The 18,118-nt window shown below is 37.0% G+C and overlaps 1 protein-coding gene across 10 annotated transcripts in view; it reads left to right on the forward strand.

Moving 5' to 3' along the window:
- The window catches only part of nrxn3a (neurexin 3a), a 189,213-nt gene extending 171,393 nt beyond the window's left edge, over nucleotides 1–17,820 (forward strand). For 7 of the 10 annotated variants that reach the window (XM_070841771.1, XM_070841772.1, XM_070841777.1 and 4 more), the window contains 4 exons: nucleotides 1,670–1,759; nucleotides 1,916–2,223; nucleotides 5,122–5,212; nucleotides 17,516–17,820. In XM_070841771.1, coding sequence (XP_070697872.1) covers nucleotides 1,670–1,759; nucleotides 1,916–2,223; nucleotides 5,122–5,212; nucleotides 17,516–17,820 — 794 coding nt within the window. The remainder of the gene's footprint in view (nucleotides 1–1,669; nucleotides 1,760–1,915; nucleotides 2,224–5,121; nucleotides 5,213–17,515) is intronic. The other 3 variants (XM_070841779.1, XM_070841780.1, XM_070841781.1) reach the window with 1 other exon arrangement.
- Nucleotides 17,821–18,118: the final 298 nt, after the last annotated feature.

Consider the following 18,118-nt stretch of genomic DNA (forward strand, 5'->3'; position numbering starts at 1 on the left):
TAAACAGTGCTTCACCCAGCAATTTGCTGATAACTAAGTCAGTAGCATAACCACCATGGATGTATTATATGAACTTGATACCAATGGCAAATATAGTACCTACTCTGTCCAATGAGAAATGCTCACTTAATGCATGTACCAGAAATATTTCTGGCTTCTGGGCCAGGTTACAGGTTATGTGGCCCATTGAATATGCAAAGTAGTCTTCTTCCCACTAGCAGCGCAAGTGAATGGCTTGAACCACAGAAACACAGCGTCATAATTCTTCTCCATTTATAGCTGGAGCCAATCAATGGTCTATGGTTTTAGAGACATCTAAATCTGATCTGATCTGATCTATGGAGAAAATAATTTTTGGGCCTCAGTGGAATTATTGTAATACCACAAGTGGCCACTGGGGAAATTGAAAACAAAGCTGAGTGGTGGTACTGGTAACCACCTGTAGCTTGCTATAATAAGAGCTGTATGATTGTGCAGAATATTGTCACTGTGGGTGTGTTTTAAGGATATACTTATACACACACACACACACATACATATATTTATATATGCTGATGTTTTTGTGTTTCTGTATACCCGGAACATATTTGAAGGAATAATACATGACTGGTAGTCCCTTTTATATCCAAGTGTGCACCATATGTTTATTGTCGAAAATCTTTATTTCAGATCCTAATTTGCAGCTTTTGTATAGTTTTCAATATCATTTCCGTAAACACACATGCTGTCCAGTGAACTATAAACAAAGTTTAGCTATACTTGCATATGTGCATTTTGTGGTGCCATGTCCTGTTATGCCTCTGTTATATTGTAATAATAGACAACCAGAACAGTTTAGCTGAATCTTGTGATGCATGCAAATGTCTGTACAGCAGCAAATCATTACAGTAAATAAGGTTCCTCCACTAATAAAGAGTGTGCATGGGATGCCACAACATGTGATCACTATCCAGGAGTAGCATACGAACAGAAGCACCTATCTTTGTGTAATGGCATGGAAAAAAACATAGGAACAAAGCTTTCAAGCAAAGGGCCTAAGAGACTGCTAAAGATTAAAGTGAATAGAAGAAATGTGAAAGCATTATTTTCAAAGACCTGTGTAAATTTTAAATCCTTCAGAAAGAAAGATCCATCTCCACAAATGTAACACAATAACTTCAATATAAATAACAACATTTAGCACAAAATTGATACATTTTTTATGTTAAAATGCTCTTGTACATAATTTTCACATTAACAGACAACACGACTATTTAGACTTATAATTTGTAAATTAACAATCAAACAAGAATTATATTTAAAACATATTTATATATTTTTTGATTATTTGTATACTTGTTCAGTATATCAGCTCCACCATAGCAGCTGTAGCGTTTGTTATGCCACTCATTGGTGAATGTGATGGTATCACATGAAATGTGAAAAAAATTGGGAGAATACACAGATGAGCTGCTGATAACATGCCAGAGCCCCTAAATGTAAAGCAATAATCACACAAACAAAAAAATATTGAGTCCTAGTTGTGATCTAACTAAAACTCAAAATGGAATAAAAATGTAAAATAATTTAAACATATTGTAAGTGTTAGAGGGACATTCATGTTTGCTCCAGGTGACATGATGCTGGTGATCAATAAATGTCTTTATAAATGTCTTCTTAAACTTTAAAGGGAACAGCGACACTGAACGCTATCAAATGGCCAATAAGAAAATTCCTTTCAAGTACGCCAGACCAGTAGAAGAGTGGCTACAAGAGAAAGGTAATTTCACTACTGAAGCACTGCTTGCACGGATCATTGTGCCACTACAAAAATCTGGCCCTTTGTTTTGTTGTAAATGAATTATGCAGCTACAACAGTGTATTAAACTGTGTTTTTCTCTGTTAAAAATATTTTACATCTGGATGTCCCCTCCAGGACGGCAACTAACAATTTTCAACACCCAAGCAACAGTCGCAATTGGTGGTAGTGATCGTGCCCGGCCTTTTCAAGGTCAACTGTCTGGCCTTTATTACAATGGCCTCAAGGTGTTGAACATGGCTGCTGAGGGGAACTCTAACATCAAGATTAATGGCAGTGTGAGGTTGGTAGGTGATGTGCCCAGTGTGGCAGGTTCACCCAGGACAACGGCCATGCCTCCAGAGATGTCCACTACTTTCATTGAGACGACTACCATGATGTCTACCACTACCACACGGAAACACAGATCCTCCTCAACTGTACAGGTATGGATCGACTTCCATAATAACACTGTCTGTGAAGGAATTACACACATGACAGAAGATTTACTCATAATATGCACTTGAAAATACTACAACCCAAAAGATAGATAAGGTGTAAACAGAGAAGTAATAGATGTAGGCCATGTCATACAAGTTGACATACACTACTCACAAAAAGTTAGGGATATTCGACTTTCAGGTGAAATATATGGAAAATGTCACTCTGTATCACTGTTACAACCTCCTGACGACACTCTGTGACCCTCTAAGCTCAGTGAAAACTTCCATCTGAGGACTTCCTGTTTGAAGCCTCGCAATGGCGAGGTGCTGCTGATCAATTGTTAGGTGTCGTCTTGGTCTCATGATGTCAGAATGTGAACAGCATGATGAGGAGGACTGTTTAAATACCAATTCTAACTGAAGCAGGAAATGTATTGGTCGATTCATGGATCAAACCTGTTGTGAATTTTGCTGTTAAGCTTCTTGTTAGAGAACAGCAACTTGTGCAAAAAGTACTGAAACACTGAACAGTTGGACATGCGCATTCAAAAGTTTAGAGAAGGTCACATTAAGTTCACCTGGAAAGTTTAGAATGCATTTTAGGTTCATCCTGAAATTTCACCTGAAAGCCGAATATCCCTAACGTTTTGTGAGTAGTGTATTTACATAGATTATTTTTTGTCGAATTTTATAAAATACATAATTTTCATCAGCACAACATAATGACAAAATTTTACATTAAAGATTTTTAAAGTAATTAGAAGTAATTAAAATCAAAGCTCACATTTTTTAAATCTCAGTCTTAAACAATAAACAGGTGCCCAGAAGTACAACACAAATTTGATAAAATGCAAACCCATTCTTTAATTCACATTGATGGGGTCTACCTTCCAACTGTATACCAAATTATACCAACTCTTCCAATTTGGCTATTGTATTGTTTTCAGATATTCATATTTTCATTTAAGTTCTATGATCTCTTTAGTGACAGTGACAGGGCTCACATATGCAACTTTCAGATTCACACAGCCATTAACCCTATGAAAACAGACTATCCTTGGCGAACCCCTGTGCTGTGGGAGGTGTTGTTTGCATATTTGTGTTTAAATAGATGTTTAGTAAAAACTATAAAAGATAGAGTGTTCATTCTTTTTGCAGCAGAAACCTAAGGCATCGGTCTTGATATTGTGTGCCAATGTTGCAATTTGATGAGGTCACTAACTAATGTCACAAGTGGTACAAAATGTGATAACGTGGATTAGGGGGGCAGGGGCACGGTTTGCAAAAGGCTTTAGAGGGCTCAGTTTCAAAACTAGAGTAATGATATCTGAAAGTACCCTAGCACCCTAGCTTGTCGTCAAGGGGGCTGAATAATGTTCCAAAATTAGGTTACATTTTGGCAAGGGAAAAACTAGCATAACTGTTTTCAAAGTGGTCATCTATTATTGCAACTACCAGTAAGATAGAAGGTGCCTATCATCTGATATTTCTAACACTCCCAAAACGCCATATCTGAGGAGATGTGAAGGACTTTTGTCATCATGGTAACAATAAGAAAAATTCAATTAATGTTGTGAAACAGCCTAAATTTTGTAAGGTTTATGAAATGATTGTTATAAATGTTATTTGTCCCATCATCCCTTCAAATAACTCAACATTGACTTTTGGTTTCACATGGGACACAAACACCAGTCTCCTGGGTGAAAGTCATGTGTTTGACCCACTGACCACCTTCTCCTCTCTTATACTATGGCAGCTGATTTCCTCCTTTCTTCCTGTCATAATACTACAGCCACTAGACATCCCATATATTTGAGACAGGTGTGATTATAACACCCATTCAATAGCCTGACAACTGATGCTAGATTTCAGTCTAATTGCTGTGATTGGTTTATTACTGACTGCTTTTAGAGCTGTACTGGAATTGCACTTGAGCTGGCTTAATTGCTAATGCAAACAGAACTGCAGCTATTTCACATTAAAAGATTTCTAGTGACAAACCAATTTGAGGCTTTTATTGTTAGGCAGCTGTAGAAAATGAATTGCTATTGGCCAAATTTTGTTTGTCACACTAACCTTTTAGTTGTCAGGTGTCTCGATAAAAATGCAACTCAAAGTCCAATTTCTAGCATTTTGTTGAACTTTACACATCAGTTTTTCTCTGACATCTATGTTTATGTAAGTTGCTGATCGGACAGTGTACACAGTGTACAGGAAACCCACACACAAGACCATTATCTCAGTTTGAACTCTGTAAACCATTTGTAATTTGAAAGATCAGTGTTGAGCACAGCATCTTTTAAGCCCTACATTTAGACCCTCCTTAACGTAAGGTGGAACCCCCATAGGAGACATTTGGAGTCAGAGACTTCAAATAACAAAGAGTCAAATTAACCATAAAACATTCAACACCTGCAGATCTCTGCTGATACACCCTAAAGAAAACTTCATCATATTAATGGCCATAAAGAGAGAGAAGAGGCCAAAAGTCATTGACCAGAAGTCAGTGGAAGACAAAAAAAGATCAAGGAGGAAATTCACATCTGACATCAGAGACTGGTGGTCATTTGGGTGGAGATGGTAATGGCTGCTATCTTGTGATTGAAATTCTGTGGTCACATTCATATTAATTGAGCTATCTCCATGACAACTCACATCCAATGTGGGAGACTGTGCTATAGAGTTAAACTAACTAAGAAGCTAACACGTGAACCTTGAGTTACGTTTAATCAAACTACTGTTTCCAAGGTCAAAAATGAACTATAATGCTCACTTTCTCATTTTTTTAATATATCTTCCCTTTGTCTTTGTGTGTCTTCTTTGTTTTTGATGGTGGCTCCTTGTGTTTGGGTATCTTTGCTCTGGTTTGGACCTCTGATGACCAACGTTCTGCCTGTGAAGCATACGGCAGATGACATTGTGTCATCTGCAGAGTGTTCGAGTGATGACGAAGACTTGGAGGAGTGTGAAACTAGCCATGCAGGTGGGCTAGGTTAGTTTGCATTTGCTTGCTTTCTTTGTGCTTTTACTCATTTGCACCAGAGGATCAAGGTATCCTTAAAGCATCATATCCCCATGGATAGACAAAGTGTAACTTCATAAAACTGCTAATTTAGTAACGGTGAGCGTAGTAAGCTGCACTACACCAATCTAAGGAAGTACTGGATTATTAAATTAAATTAATGTTCAAATTAAAATTGAAAATAGTTGAAGTGGTACATCAGTCACTCATAAACTCCATTTAGTATGTTGCTAGTTGACAATAGTAACACAGAAGGCCATTGATATCATGAGCTACACTTTAACATGGGGTATCAAAACTGGTTAACGTGGTCACCAACATACATACAAATTTTGTCTGCAGAGAGGAATAATTAGAGTTTGTACATGCCATCACAAATGTTCAAAACTTGTATGATGGTGAACCATGTTCTCTGTATTGATGCTGCTAGATGTATCACATCGTGTTTGAATCCACTGCTCGTGCCATTCACTGCTACACTGATTTTCATTTTGAAACAATACATTTGACAGTATTAGTTTTTTAATATTTGTTTTCTGATAAAATGCAGCGAGTTGTCAAGACTACGGTGTATTTTGCCTTTTGTTTTCATTTGTGTTTTTCCATATTTAGAGGCTTGCGTTGGTACATGTCTTAAAGGAGATGTCATTGAATTTCTGTGTATAAGTCTTTCTTTTTTTGGGTTATACTTTTGCTTTTAGGTGTACTTGTTATTCTGTCTTTTTTGTATCTAAACATTAACAAATCTAAACTGCTTAAATATTATGTTAACTTGGATAATCAATTTGAAAGAATTTGGGAATTTCCATATTTTAGCTGCTTACATCAGAACAACTGAAATAGCTCAACACAAGTAATATTATCATTCAGTTGTTGGAGTCAGTATTCTACCTGCCACAGGCATCAAAATATGTTGCACAATTAATGTGACTCACACGGTAGCATCAAAATATGCTGGAGTTTGCCCCATTTCTGGAGCAATTTGACTATTGGAAATAATTGATTATTAAAGATAATTATATTGATTAATGGGACTTACTATAAAGGCCATCTCGTTAAAAAAAGAAAAAATATTTCAAATTTAGCTGATTCAGTCTCATTAAAATGACTAAACTATCAATTTGGTATTATGATTAATGATTAACTTAATAACTAAAACCAAAATTACCATATCAACAGTTAGTTGAAGGAGCTCTTGACAGAGTAGAGGTTGGCAATATTTACTCTTGTACAATATTAAAGAAAAAGCATTTATTAAAACATAACAAAATCTAACTAAGTGTGACTAGCTAACAAAGAACACGGAGAGAGAGTATGTGTCTGTGTTAGGGGGTGTGTACATGTGAATATGCAAAGGAATGTAACATGGAGGACTAAAAAAGGCGGGAAAACCAAATGGTGACTCACTATAAAATGGCTGCCAGACCCCTTGGTGTGTGGGTCTGAGGAAGACAAAGGCTCAAGCCATGTGCTATAGCTGTTAGCTTTGTCTCTCAGCCTAGGCTTATTGGTAAAGCTGTTTGTGTGAGTGTGTAGGATAAAGGTACCAGGTTAGGAGAGGATGGTTAGTTGCATACAAGACCCTGTGTCTGTGTGAACAAACTAACATCAACTAAACTTTATGGCTGCACAGTAAACTACAACACACCATAGTAATCAAATTCAATCAACATTAAAGCCAATCAAAACCAATATATTAACAGGGTTAAACCATTGCTTTGCCATGTATACAGTTATGCTATGCTACATATGCCCAGTTAGAGTTTGTTACCAGTCCTCAAAAAGAGAAGAAGGTCCTTCAGTGTGCTGCTTTCTTAGCCTGTTGGTGGGCCAGGCTGGAGGAAAGATGTGGTTCTTTGTCCTTGCTGTCCTGGTTGCAGGCTGGAGGAATCTGGTCGCTCTCTTGTTCCTTGCTAGTCAGCAGCTCTGTGCCAACTTGCTGGTGTGCTCCTGTTGCTCTGAAAATCAGATGGCAGATTTCAGGTCATACCCGCTGATGCTGATAAACTTGGATAAACAAACCACTATCCATAGGAACCTGAGAGATGAGAAAGCAAAAAGAGACTCCAGGGAAGATACCGAGTTAGTAACAGACATTAAAGGGACATGAAGCATAGAGATAGAGAGGAAGAAGAGGAGAGAGGAGCCTGGTGCATCATGGGAAGTCCCCCAGCAGTCTAAGCTTATAGCAGCGAAACTAGTGGCTGGTCTTGTGCCCGAGCCAGCCGTAAGTATAAGCTTTATCAAAGAGGAAGCTTTTAAGCCTGCTCTCAAGTGAAGAGAGGGTGTCTGCCTCCAGGACCCAATATTATCATAGGGTCCGGGGGACATATTACAGGTGGTTTCTTCAATTCAACACAATATTACAACTGTTAATTACTACTGAATTCTCAAAATTATTTATCCCCTTCTTCACCAGCATCTTTAGTACTTAGTACTTAGCCCATTCCTCATGGGAAATAGCCTCCAGCTATCTAGTATTCTTGGGTTTGTGTGCCTTCTTCAAATCCCAAGGAGATTTTCTATGGGATTCAAGTCAGTTAACTGTGACTAATATCTTCCAGGAGTTTTTCTGAAATATGCTTGGGATCATTGTCCTATTGGAAGGTCCAATGATGCCCAAGCTTCAGCTTCCTCACAGACGATATGACCTTTTCTCCTGGGATTTCCCTATACTTGTCTGAATCCATCTTGCCCTCCAAACACTGCAGGTTTCCAGTGCCAAAAGAACCAAAGCAGCCCCAGAGCATCACAGAGTCACCACCATGCTTCACTGTAGGCAGGGAATTCTTTTCGGTGTATGCCTCATTCTTCCTCCTCCAGACATACTCCTCTAGACACACCACTAATCCATAGACTGAAAAGTTCCAGTTTTGTTTCACCACTCCACAGAACAGAATCCCAAAACTTCTGTGGCTTATCTATATGGTATTGAGCATATCAGAGCCAACTTGTGTTGTGGTTTTGGGTCAGTGGTGGTGTACATGTTGGAGTTCGGGCATGGAGGCCTTTAGTATTTAGTTTATGCCATGCTGTAGAAACTGAAACCTCAGTGCCTGCTGCCAATTCTTGCTTCAGGTCTTTTGCAGTCACTCAAGTGTTTTTGGCCACCTGTCTCCTCAGAAATCTTGTGGCAGCCACTGATAGCCTTCTCTTCTCTGTTGCTTTAAGATTAAACAGTAGAGAATATTATATAAATTAGTTTTAAACCTTATAATACATTGTCATGAAATATTATTGTATTAAATATTAATAGATTATTATTATTTGTATTCAAGCTGCCATACAACAGTAGTTCAAAAATGTTTCCATCTAAAATTATGTTTGGCTATTCTGCAAATTAAAAATGTGGGTGAACTGAGGTGAGTTACACTCTGATAATTCAGAGAGATAGTATTTTATTTTCTGTCAAACATTAACATCAGATTATGATTTCCGTCAGGTGGAATATTTGTAGTTTAATCCCTAATGTAACATTCAGACGCATGATTGGTGATGCTGTTCTGCTGACCACGAGTAAATTCCCCCTTTTCAAGGTCATTCCCAAATTCTTTCAAAGACTGTGAACACTGTGGTGTACATTTTTTTAAGGCTATGCTTTGTAGGCCTAGATTCATGGGGATTTATGAAGAAAAACAAAGACAGGGCCTCAGTCATCCAATCATGTGTTTACACAGAAATTCACACCATCCTAACCCCAACATCACTTTGACGTTGACAGCGGCATGCTTTGATCTGAAAGTTACTTTGTTTTATCATTTTGGGAGACAATGCTTTTTCCTGTCTGTTTTGTCTTTTCAAAATTTAAAAAAAAAATTCAAAAATCATTTCTGTTACTATCCAATTATCCAAAAAACATTCTTGTACTTTGTCCCTCATCATGTGTGGCATGACATTTTGGTGGCTGATAATTATTTCCATCTATATTATGGGGGTACCATGCGGCTTTGTACCATGCGGCTTTTAATGAAAACATCCTAATATCTGTTTTCAAAGCAAATGAAAAGGCAAAGAAAATCTTTTCTCGCCATGCACTTTTTTCATCCTGAATGGGGAAATTTCTATATGTCACGGATTGCGTTTGTATTTGGAAACCATTGTACCTTCATATTTTTTCTAGTGCACACAACTTACTCCTGATACTACAATGTATCTGAAGTGTAGATGGCATAAAAGGATTTCTTTTGCCACTGAGATTTTGCAAACTCAAATCAAATCATTGGGTGATTATTTCTTTGCATGCTTTTTGATTAATCTTTAACTCCATGTCCCTGTATTTAGACAACTTGGTTCCTTTGTACTCATTCTTGTTTATTGGCAACCATTTATACGGCCACAGCAACATTGAATGTTGACACCACACTGTCTTTATTTTGTTCAGTGTGGGTCTTGTCTCTCTGGCTTTTCTGGAGAATTTATCAAGTGATTCAATTTTCTGTTGTAAATTTGTTGTGTTCTCCTTTTCTTTCAATTAATTTCATAAGATGGCAATTAAGAAGGGTTCTTCAATAGTTTACACTGTAAACATTTAGATATTTGTAACCTGGTGACCTTAGATATTTTGACTCATTATGATATTTATACAGAAACACCTCATGACTAGTAATTATAAATAATAATTTAATTTTGAAATAATTTAATTTTTTTCCACTAACTTCTTTAGGCTCACTCGCAAGTCTTAAAACCATATCTAATAAGACAACAATACTGTTTTATACAGTGCCAAATGAAAGGTGGGTTTGTTCTCTAACCAAGCTTTGTTTGACCCACTTTTTTTTATCAAAATGAGCTAAATCTGGAAATCACAAACACAATTTATTTTCAGGTTGTTCTTATTCTTCCTCATTATAGCCTTCACGTTGTAAGGCGTTAAACGGGCTGCCTTTTTCAGGTTATTTGATAACAATTAAAATGGTGACAACAGATGCAATTCTAAAGGCTATGGGACTCACAGGTGATGAAAAAAAACCTTCTAAAAAACAGAGCCAAACAATTATGATGGTACTTATACCCAGCACTCTGTGTTAACAGAAAACCCATAGTGCAGAGTAAACTGTACTGCACTGGGATGCATGCTTGATAAAATAAGCATCAGCACTGACCTCTGAGGGAGGGCGAGAAAGAGAGGGAGCAATCCTGAAACTGAAAAAATTATATTGAAGAGAGGGCAGGTGGTGATGATGGTAAAAAAAAAGAGACACAAGAGATAATGGAGTCTAATAAGGAGGGAGAGTGTTTCAACTATTGGAGTCACTCAACATGCATACACTATGCTTTTGTGATGGCCACAAGTGGGGCATTTAAGGCATTGACAACAGGAATGGGGATGCACTAATCAAAACCTTTGGACCTTATTATGTGAATAAGGTATGTCTAATTAATGACGAAGCCTATTGTTATCCTTAAGACAGCGTTTTCAGTGAATGATTGCAGTATGTGATCATCAAATGATGATGAGGTGATGTACACCATACCAGAGCCAATCCCAGCTTAATTTGGGTGAGAGGTGGGGTACACTCTGGACTGGTCACCAGTCAATCACAGGGCTGGCAGACAACCTCTCACACCCACACCTACAGGCGATTTAGAGTCACAAATAAACCTAACCTGCATGTCTTTAGATTGTGGGAAGAAGCTGGAGTACCTGGAGAGAACCCACGCAATAACATTCTTGCTGTGCGTCAACAGTGCCAACCACCACACCACCTTGATGCTGGGAAAATATTAAAAATATGAAAAAATATTAAAGTATTCATCCCACAAGACCTAAACAGTAGAGCTGAAGGAAAGAAAAATGTGCCAATGAAATGCACAGGAGAGAGCTGCAAACAGATGCATTCACCAGGGCTGAAAATTAGGGTATTGCGGCATCATACAGGTGCTATCTCATAATTCAAGCATCATGGTTCCCTAATATCAAACATTGAATAATATAATTTTCCTGTTAAGGAAGAGTCATAGGGTATACATTAAATCTACTTAACACACAAAAGTGTACATACCAGTTAACACGTTTAACAAATTGAGAGACCATATGGGATCTGCAAAATCAGTCATTTTCTAAAGCATACCATATGTTTTTAAAACTGTTCCCTTCCTGGGCAACCATTGCTCATTTTCACTTAAACATAGACTTGTCAGACATGTGCCATCTTATGGAATTCCTCTCTGATTATATTTTTACCTACATGGACAAACCATGTGGGTTGCATTTAGAAAAATATCAAATCATATGTCAAAAGGCACCATGGGGTTAAAGCTGGTATCCATGATATTTTTCAGTCAGTAAATGTTTATATACTCTTATAGTGAGTGGTGGAGTTATCATAAAACAGACAAACCTCAACTGTGGTTTGACAGTGGCACTGTTTTCACATTAGGTGCCAATCAATCAATCAATCAATCAATCAATCAATCAATCTTAATTACACGCCAATTCATAACGAACATTATCTCAAGACACTTTCCATGTAGAACAGGTCAAGACCAAACTCTTTGATTTAGAGAGACCTAGCTCTTCAAGAATTCCAAATTAACCCTTTCATGCATTGAGATCACTACAATGTACGGCTATTCAAAAGCTGTTTTCTTGTATATGCATGAGTTTTGATGGCATAGTTGCACATCAGCCACTACACTGGATGCTATAGCATCATCTCATACACTGCTACCCAGTGGGAAGCCATTGCAAGTGAAAAAAAAAGAATGAAACCAAGATGGTCGACAAACAGCCAGAAACACCAATTTGCTTATTTGTTTCTGTTCACACCTTCTATAAAAAGAGACCCTTGCAGGTAAGAAAAATATGGTGATCAAGTAACATCTAGGAGTCATGCAATTGCAAGTATTGATTTTATATTGGGAGAAAATTATGATTAATCACATGTCCACTGAATTGTACATCATGCATCAACAGCTATATTTCAACTACTAGACATGTAAATATATCTTTCTAAAATATAAGTTGAAAGTTCAAACCTTGTTTTTTATGCCTAAAGATGAATAAAAACACTTAATAAAAAAATCCTGACTGGGGTAATCATAATTCATGCATGAAAGGGTTAAGGATTCTAGAATCGCCACATGAACAAGCACCTGGAAACAATGGCAAAGAAAAACTTTGCCATTGACTTGACTAAATAACAGGATGAAACCTCAAGCAGAACTGACTGCTGACTGCTGATCCTCCCTTAGGATATCACACTGGTTAACTGTTGATCTGATGTCACAATTGTTTAATATTTTCCTCATCTAAGTGCACGTTTTCCATTGCTAGGAAACAATGTTTGCATTTGTGTTGGCATATTAATAAGCACAGTGTAAGCACAACTTACCCCCAGTCCAAATGCATGTCAAGTAAGTAGTCCCCTTGCACTGCCTGTCTAGATAAAAATTATTGTGTGACATCAAGTTGGGCTTGAGTGTCATTCTTGGCTCTCAAGTCAGACATTTATCATGGTGCCAACAATTCAGGCATTGCACATAACATTTTTATAATTTCAGCATCACATTTAACAGTTGAGGCCCATCAGTAATTAATTTGATTAGTTGGAACAGGTCTTCCTTTCATATAAATTGCAAGTTTTCACACAAACTGCAGCTTGAACTTCCTTCTGCCATCTCAGGAGCACACCTTAGCACTGCACAGGGTGACAATAGGCACAATGTTAGGGATATCAGCTTTAACCTTGTCTTTTGACTCTTTATCATATATGAATCCTGAATAAATCGCATTTCACATTTAGCACATGACAAAATATAATTAATATGTGTTTTGTGTTTTTATTTTGTTCCTCTTCCCCACTGTTATTAGTTAAACTTGAGCTGTGTCCCAATTGCATACTACACACTAATTATTCATAAACAGTTAAACAGTTAATTAACAAAGTTATTAATCAATTGATTAACTTTCTTGCCTGCATAAACTGTTAAATTAACTGGTTTAATAATTACTATAGTATTACTATAGTAAGGAATTGGGACACAGTGTCCATATTTTTCTAACATTGGTCAGTCTTACCTGCCCCCAGTTTGCTGTGTTGTTTCTTTTCTACTTTCCCTAAATGCAACTTACTTTAAGCATGCATCTACATCCTGCAGTTCAACTAAAACAAATAAAAAAATCAATAATATTAACCCATTCTCAGCCAGGATCGTCTCTCACTGATGTACACCCAGACTGCACGGCCGGTTCATGTTTAAAGACTAACATTACAAATAGATTTGTCATCAAGAAACACATGAGAGAGGAGCCCGTCCTCCAGTCGAGTGCCTCTCTCAACAGTGTCTGTTTTCTATTGTGTGCATCTGGTCGTAGTGTGTGCAAAAATTTAAATGGCTTTCTTCTTTCATCTTAACATTTTTCATTTGATAGTTTTGACTGGTCATATTTTTTTGTATTTATCTAATTGATCACTGGCACTTTGGTTCTGATTATGGTTTTTGGCTTATAAAGTATGTTTGGTTTGTTTTTTTGTCAATCAGATAATATTTAGATCACAGTGTGAGTATTTTTTATATAATTTGACTATTTTGGTTTTGGAACTACTTAAGTGACTAATGTGTGTGTTTTATTTCCTACAGTATGCTTTCCTGACAAATACTGAATAAAAAAAAAAAAAGTCCTAAGCAACAGCAGTTGTACAATCAACTTAACTTCAGGCATTTTGTAAATGTATACCTAAGCCCACAAATTAGTAGTTGAAGCAGTTCCAAATCCACTTCTCATATACCTTCCATTTTTCAGACTTTTTAAAGTCTATTTTGACAAAACAAATAGCTTAATATTATTTATAATGTAAGACAAAAAACAAATGAATTGCATGGCTAAGAAGTTGCAGTTTAGGGTTTGTCAGACTTGTCAGTGTTAGAGTTCTTCTGTTCTTTTCTGTAGATGGGCATGTATATTGCTCATTGTTTGTATATCCCCATCCCTTCCTTACAGCCAAAAGCTCTAATGCCGCCCGACCGCTTCGTACTGCCTTTACATGGACATGGCAACTGACTTACACTGTCATCCTCATCACCCTCATTTCCTATGTAGTATGTTCATAGGTCCCAACCACTCCTTCACCTTCTCCCTTGTCTTTAGAGGTATTAAAATATAAAGTCATCCATCCATTTTACACTAAAGAACAAATGACAATTTAAGCAAAAACTATAACATGAATAGCTTTTAGATACTAATGAAGTCTATTGCAATTTAAAAAATGATACAGTTTTTTTTTGTAAAAACAAATTATTTACCAGGAAAAAACAAAACATAAAAAACAGAACTATGGTGTTTATTTTTTATGTTATGTGGTGTGGATTTATGTGTTGTTGCCTCCCTGTACCTTCGTGTTTTAAGATATAACACAATCAACAATGGATAAAAATGATCTTTAACGATACCAAGCGGCTATCCAACATTCTTACATGACTATTCCTTTGAAAATTCTTTTCTTCATGCCTAAATCGTGCGGGCAATTTGTTGATGTAAGTTGACAATATACAGTTTGTATCATGCTCTTTGAATTGTTTTTTTAAAGATGCAGTTTGTAAAATGCGAGGAGAGAAAAAACTAAACATGTTTATTCTTGTGTATCTCACACTAAAAACAAACAGCTACTGAACATAGTGGGTGTTACATGTAACAATTTCACACAACTTAATTGTTTGAAGCTATAGGAAACACCAATAATTTCCAAATATGTGACAACAACAATGGAGAGACTTTCCTAATATTCTTTATACCTCTTCACTGTTTTTCTGAAGCTTTCAGATGTCTGTGCATTAAACACATTTCTTTACTAATCAGCCACAGATGCTATGATTGCTAGTTATGCAAACTATCTTTTCCTTATATTTCAAATAAACTCAAAACACTAAAAAAAAAACCAACTCAAATTATACAATTTGTTGTATAACAATAATTGGTTGTGCAACAGGATGTTACAATTTGATTTGTTCCATCTACTAGAGTACAAGAGCTGAGAACATTTTCATGAACTAAATATAGATTGACTCACTATTCAGCATAAGTGGTACACTTTATAAACAGAAATGCTACATGTAATGCCTCAATAAAGACATTTTGAGCAGCTAAAAGCTTGCAAACTGCATTTTTAATCTGTGGACTGAACTGAATGAAATAATGAATGAGTCTTTAATAGTGTTATTGTTTGACTATATAGAATAAATAGGTTGTGTGCTTGTGTTTATATGTTGGTCTTAGTGATAATTTGTGTGTCAAATAATAGTTTGATTTAACTGATACAGAATTTAGAATATGCATCAAAGATTTAATATGCACATGCTTGATGGCATTGGCTACTTTTCATGTCAATGGCACATTGAATGTTCTTTCCTGCTTCAGATTACATTTCTATGATCAGTAAATCAAACTTTTTTACACTTCTCCTTAGAAATAGATTCTAAGGAGACTCTACCCTTTTTGCTTTAATTTGCAGTTTTTTGTATTGAAGGGAATAACGCAGATATCAGAGGAAAAAAAACTATTTGTATTGTATAATTTGTTCCACACTTCATACAGAATCTCCAAAGACTTAAGAGGGACAGATAGAGCTTGTAAATAATGAAAAATACAAAACAACATAGTGTTAGAAATGTGGTTATTTGTAGCAATTTATTGCCATTTAACTGCTGTGTTGGAGTTACTAAGTCTACTTCTATCAATGCCAACAACAACAGCCACACCTATTCAGTAACTGTTAAACAAACATTTCATAATATGTATTTTACAAAGGATGAGCATTCAGGTGACTTCGCTCTGCCATTGACATTGTATAAACTTAAAATCAAAGTTATAGTTAAACAACTTTTTCTTGGTCACAGAGCTGCTTTTTGGACTGAGGTTCATTTGATCCTTATTTGTATATACAGTATGTATAAAATAGGTATGCCTACATTATTTTGTAGTGAACTCAAGGATATGATATGCACATTCTTCTGATATTTAGTTTAATCCTTTTTGTTGTGTCTTTCACATTCAGTTTTTGCAGACAATTCCATCTTCATGTCAGCATGTGCCCAAACAAACTGAAGAAATTTAATTTTTTAAGATTAAGTCACTTTGACCTTTAAAACAGCTCTGCTTCTGAGAAATGTTTGTAGAACTATAACTGCAATTTTCTGTATTACCTCGAAAAAACAAGAGGTTTAAGATGTTTGGAGAGCCACTGAGTTGTAACACTGCTGTCCGCTTGTCATTTATATCAATATCTATAGTTTATTTTGACTGTAACTATAACTGTTGACTATAACAACTGTGCTGAATACATGTTCATTTATTTGTATCAAGAACATGAGGTTTATTAGTTTACATTTGAGCGGCACTTACCTTACCAAAAAATATCGAACTATAGTGAACGCACTGATTTTGAAGAAAACTTTTCTTGATTTTTCTGGCTACTCCTTGTTCATCTCTTAAGCCTTTTGAAATTTATATCAGAATTTATAGCAGAAATATGCCAATTTAATGCCAAAATAACTTAATTTAGCAGTATTAAATTAAGTGTATTTATAAATTTGGGTTTTTAGTCGCCTGTTTTAGTTTTCTATATGTTTCTGATTTAGTACATTTCATAAAACTCCAATATTGTCTTTTAACATGACTACCTGTCTGTGTCCAACCAGGAGCTGAGTTAGGATTCCCAGTACTTGAGGATCCATTAGCGCACCCCTCTGTAGTTTATCGTGCACCCTTCATTCCCACTCCCTCAACCCACCACCCACTCCTCACCATTATTGAGACCACCAAAGAGTCCTTGTCCAAGACCACTGAGACGGGGGTACCTTGCTTATCGGACCGAGGCAGCGATGATTGTGATGATGATGGCTTGGTGATATCGGGGTATGGCTCTGGGGAAGCGTTCAAGTCTAACCAGCCCCCTACTGGTGATGAAGATTTTTTACACGACCTTCTCCTTGGTAACAGATAAGACCTTGTCCACGTCAGGCTTTGAAGGTGGCTACAAAGCTCACACGGCCAAGACTTTTAGACCTAACAAACCTTCAATCTCCAGATGTGGTAGGACTCCCACTACCGCCATACCACTAACCGCCGACCAGAGCCGCACCACCGCCACCTCTGCCTCCACCGCAACCCACTACAATGGTCCAGCCAAACAGCCAGCTGGCAAATGAGTAACCGCGAGCTAAAACCCCAGTCTGACCTAGTGTTGCTTCCATTGCCCACATCCTTTGAGGTAGACAGTACCAAGCTGAGGGGCCCATTAATAATCTCCCCAATGTTCCGTAATATACCCACAGCACTCCCCACAGAGCCGGGCATCAGGAGAGTTCCAGGGCCCTCGGAAGTGGTCCGTGAATCTAGCAGCACCACCGGGATGGTCATCGGAATAGTGGCGGCAGCTGCCCTGTGCATCCTCATCCTTCTATATGCCATGTATAAGTACAGGAACAGGGATGAAGGCTCCTACCAGGTGGATGAGAGCAGGAACTACATAACCAACTCAGCTGTGCAGAGCAATGGGGCTGTCATGAAGGACAAACAGCAAAGTTTAAAAGGCAGCAACAAGAAACAGAAAAATAAGGATAAGGAGTATTATGTGTGACTGAGACTTTTGTGAACGCGAGAGAGTGAAGACAGAAAGCACTAAGAGAACACTTATCAGTTTCCTTGTGAGGAGCTAAGACAAATGATGGTATAATGTGGAACTTGAATAATCTTATACTGTGCTGAGTAGTTGAACTGATGATATGTACTGTAATATAAAGCACACTTACTATTGTAAGCATAATGACAAGGCTAAATAGCAACTTTAGAGACCTTACTCTTCTATCTGGTCAGAGACGTTATCAGTATAGATATATTTCACAGCTACATCATTCTCCTAAGTGACTTTTAGAGCC

Source organism: Pempheris klunzingeri, chromosome 13 (genome assembly GCF_042242105.1).
Source record: "Pempheris klunzingeri isolate RE-2024b chromosome 13, fPemKlu1.hap1, whole genome shotgun sequence".
In the NCBI taxonomy this organism is placed as follows: domain Eukaryota; kingdom Metazoa; phylum Chordata; class Actinopteri; order Acropomatiformes; family Pempheridae; genus Pempheris; species Pempheris klunzingeri.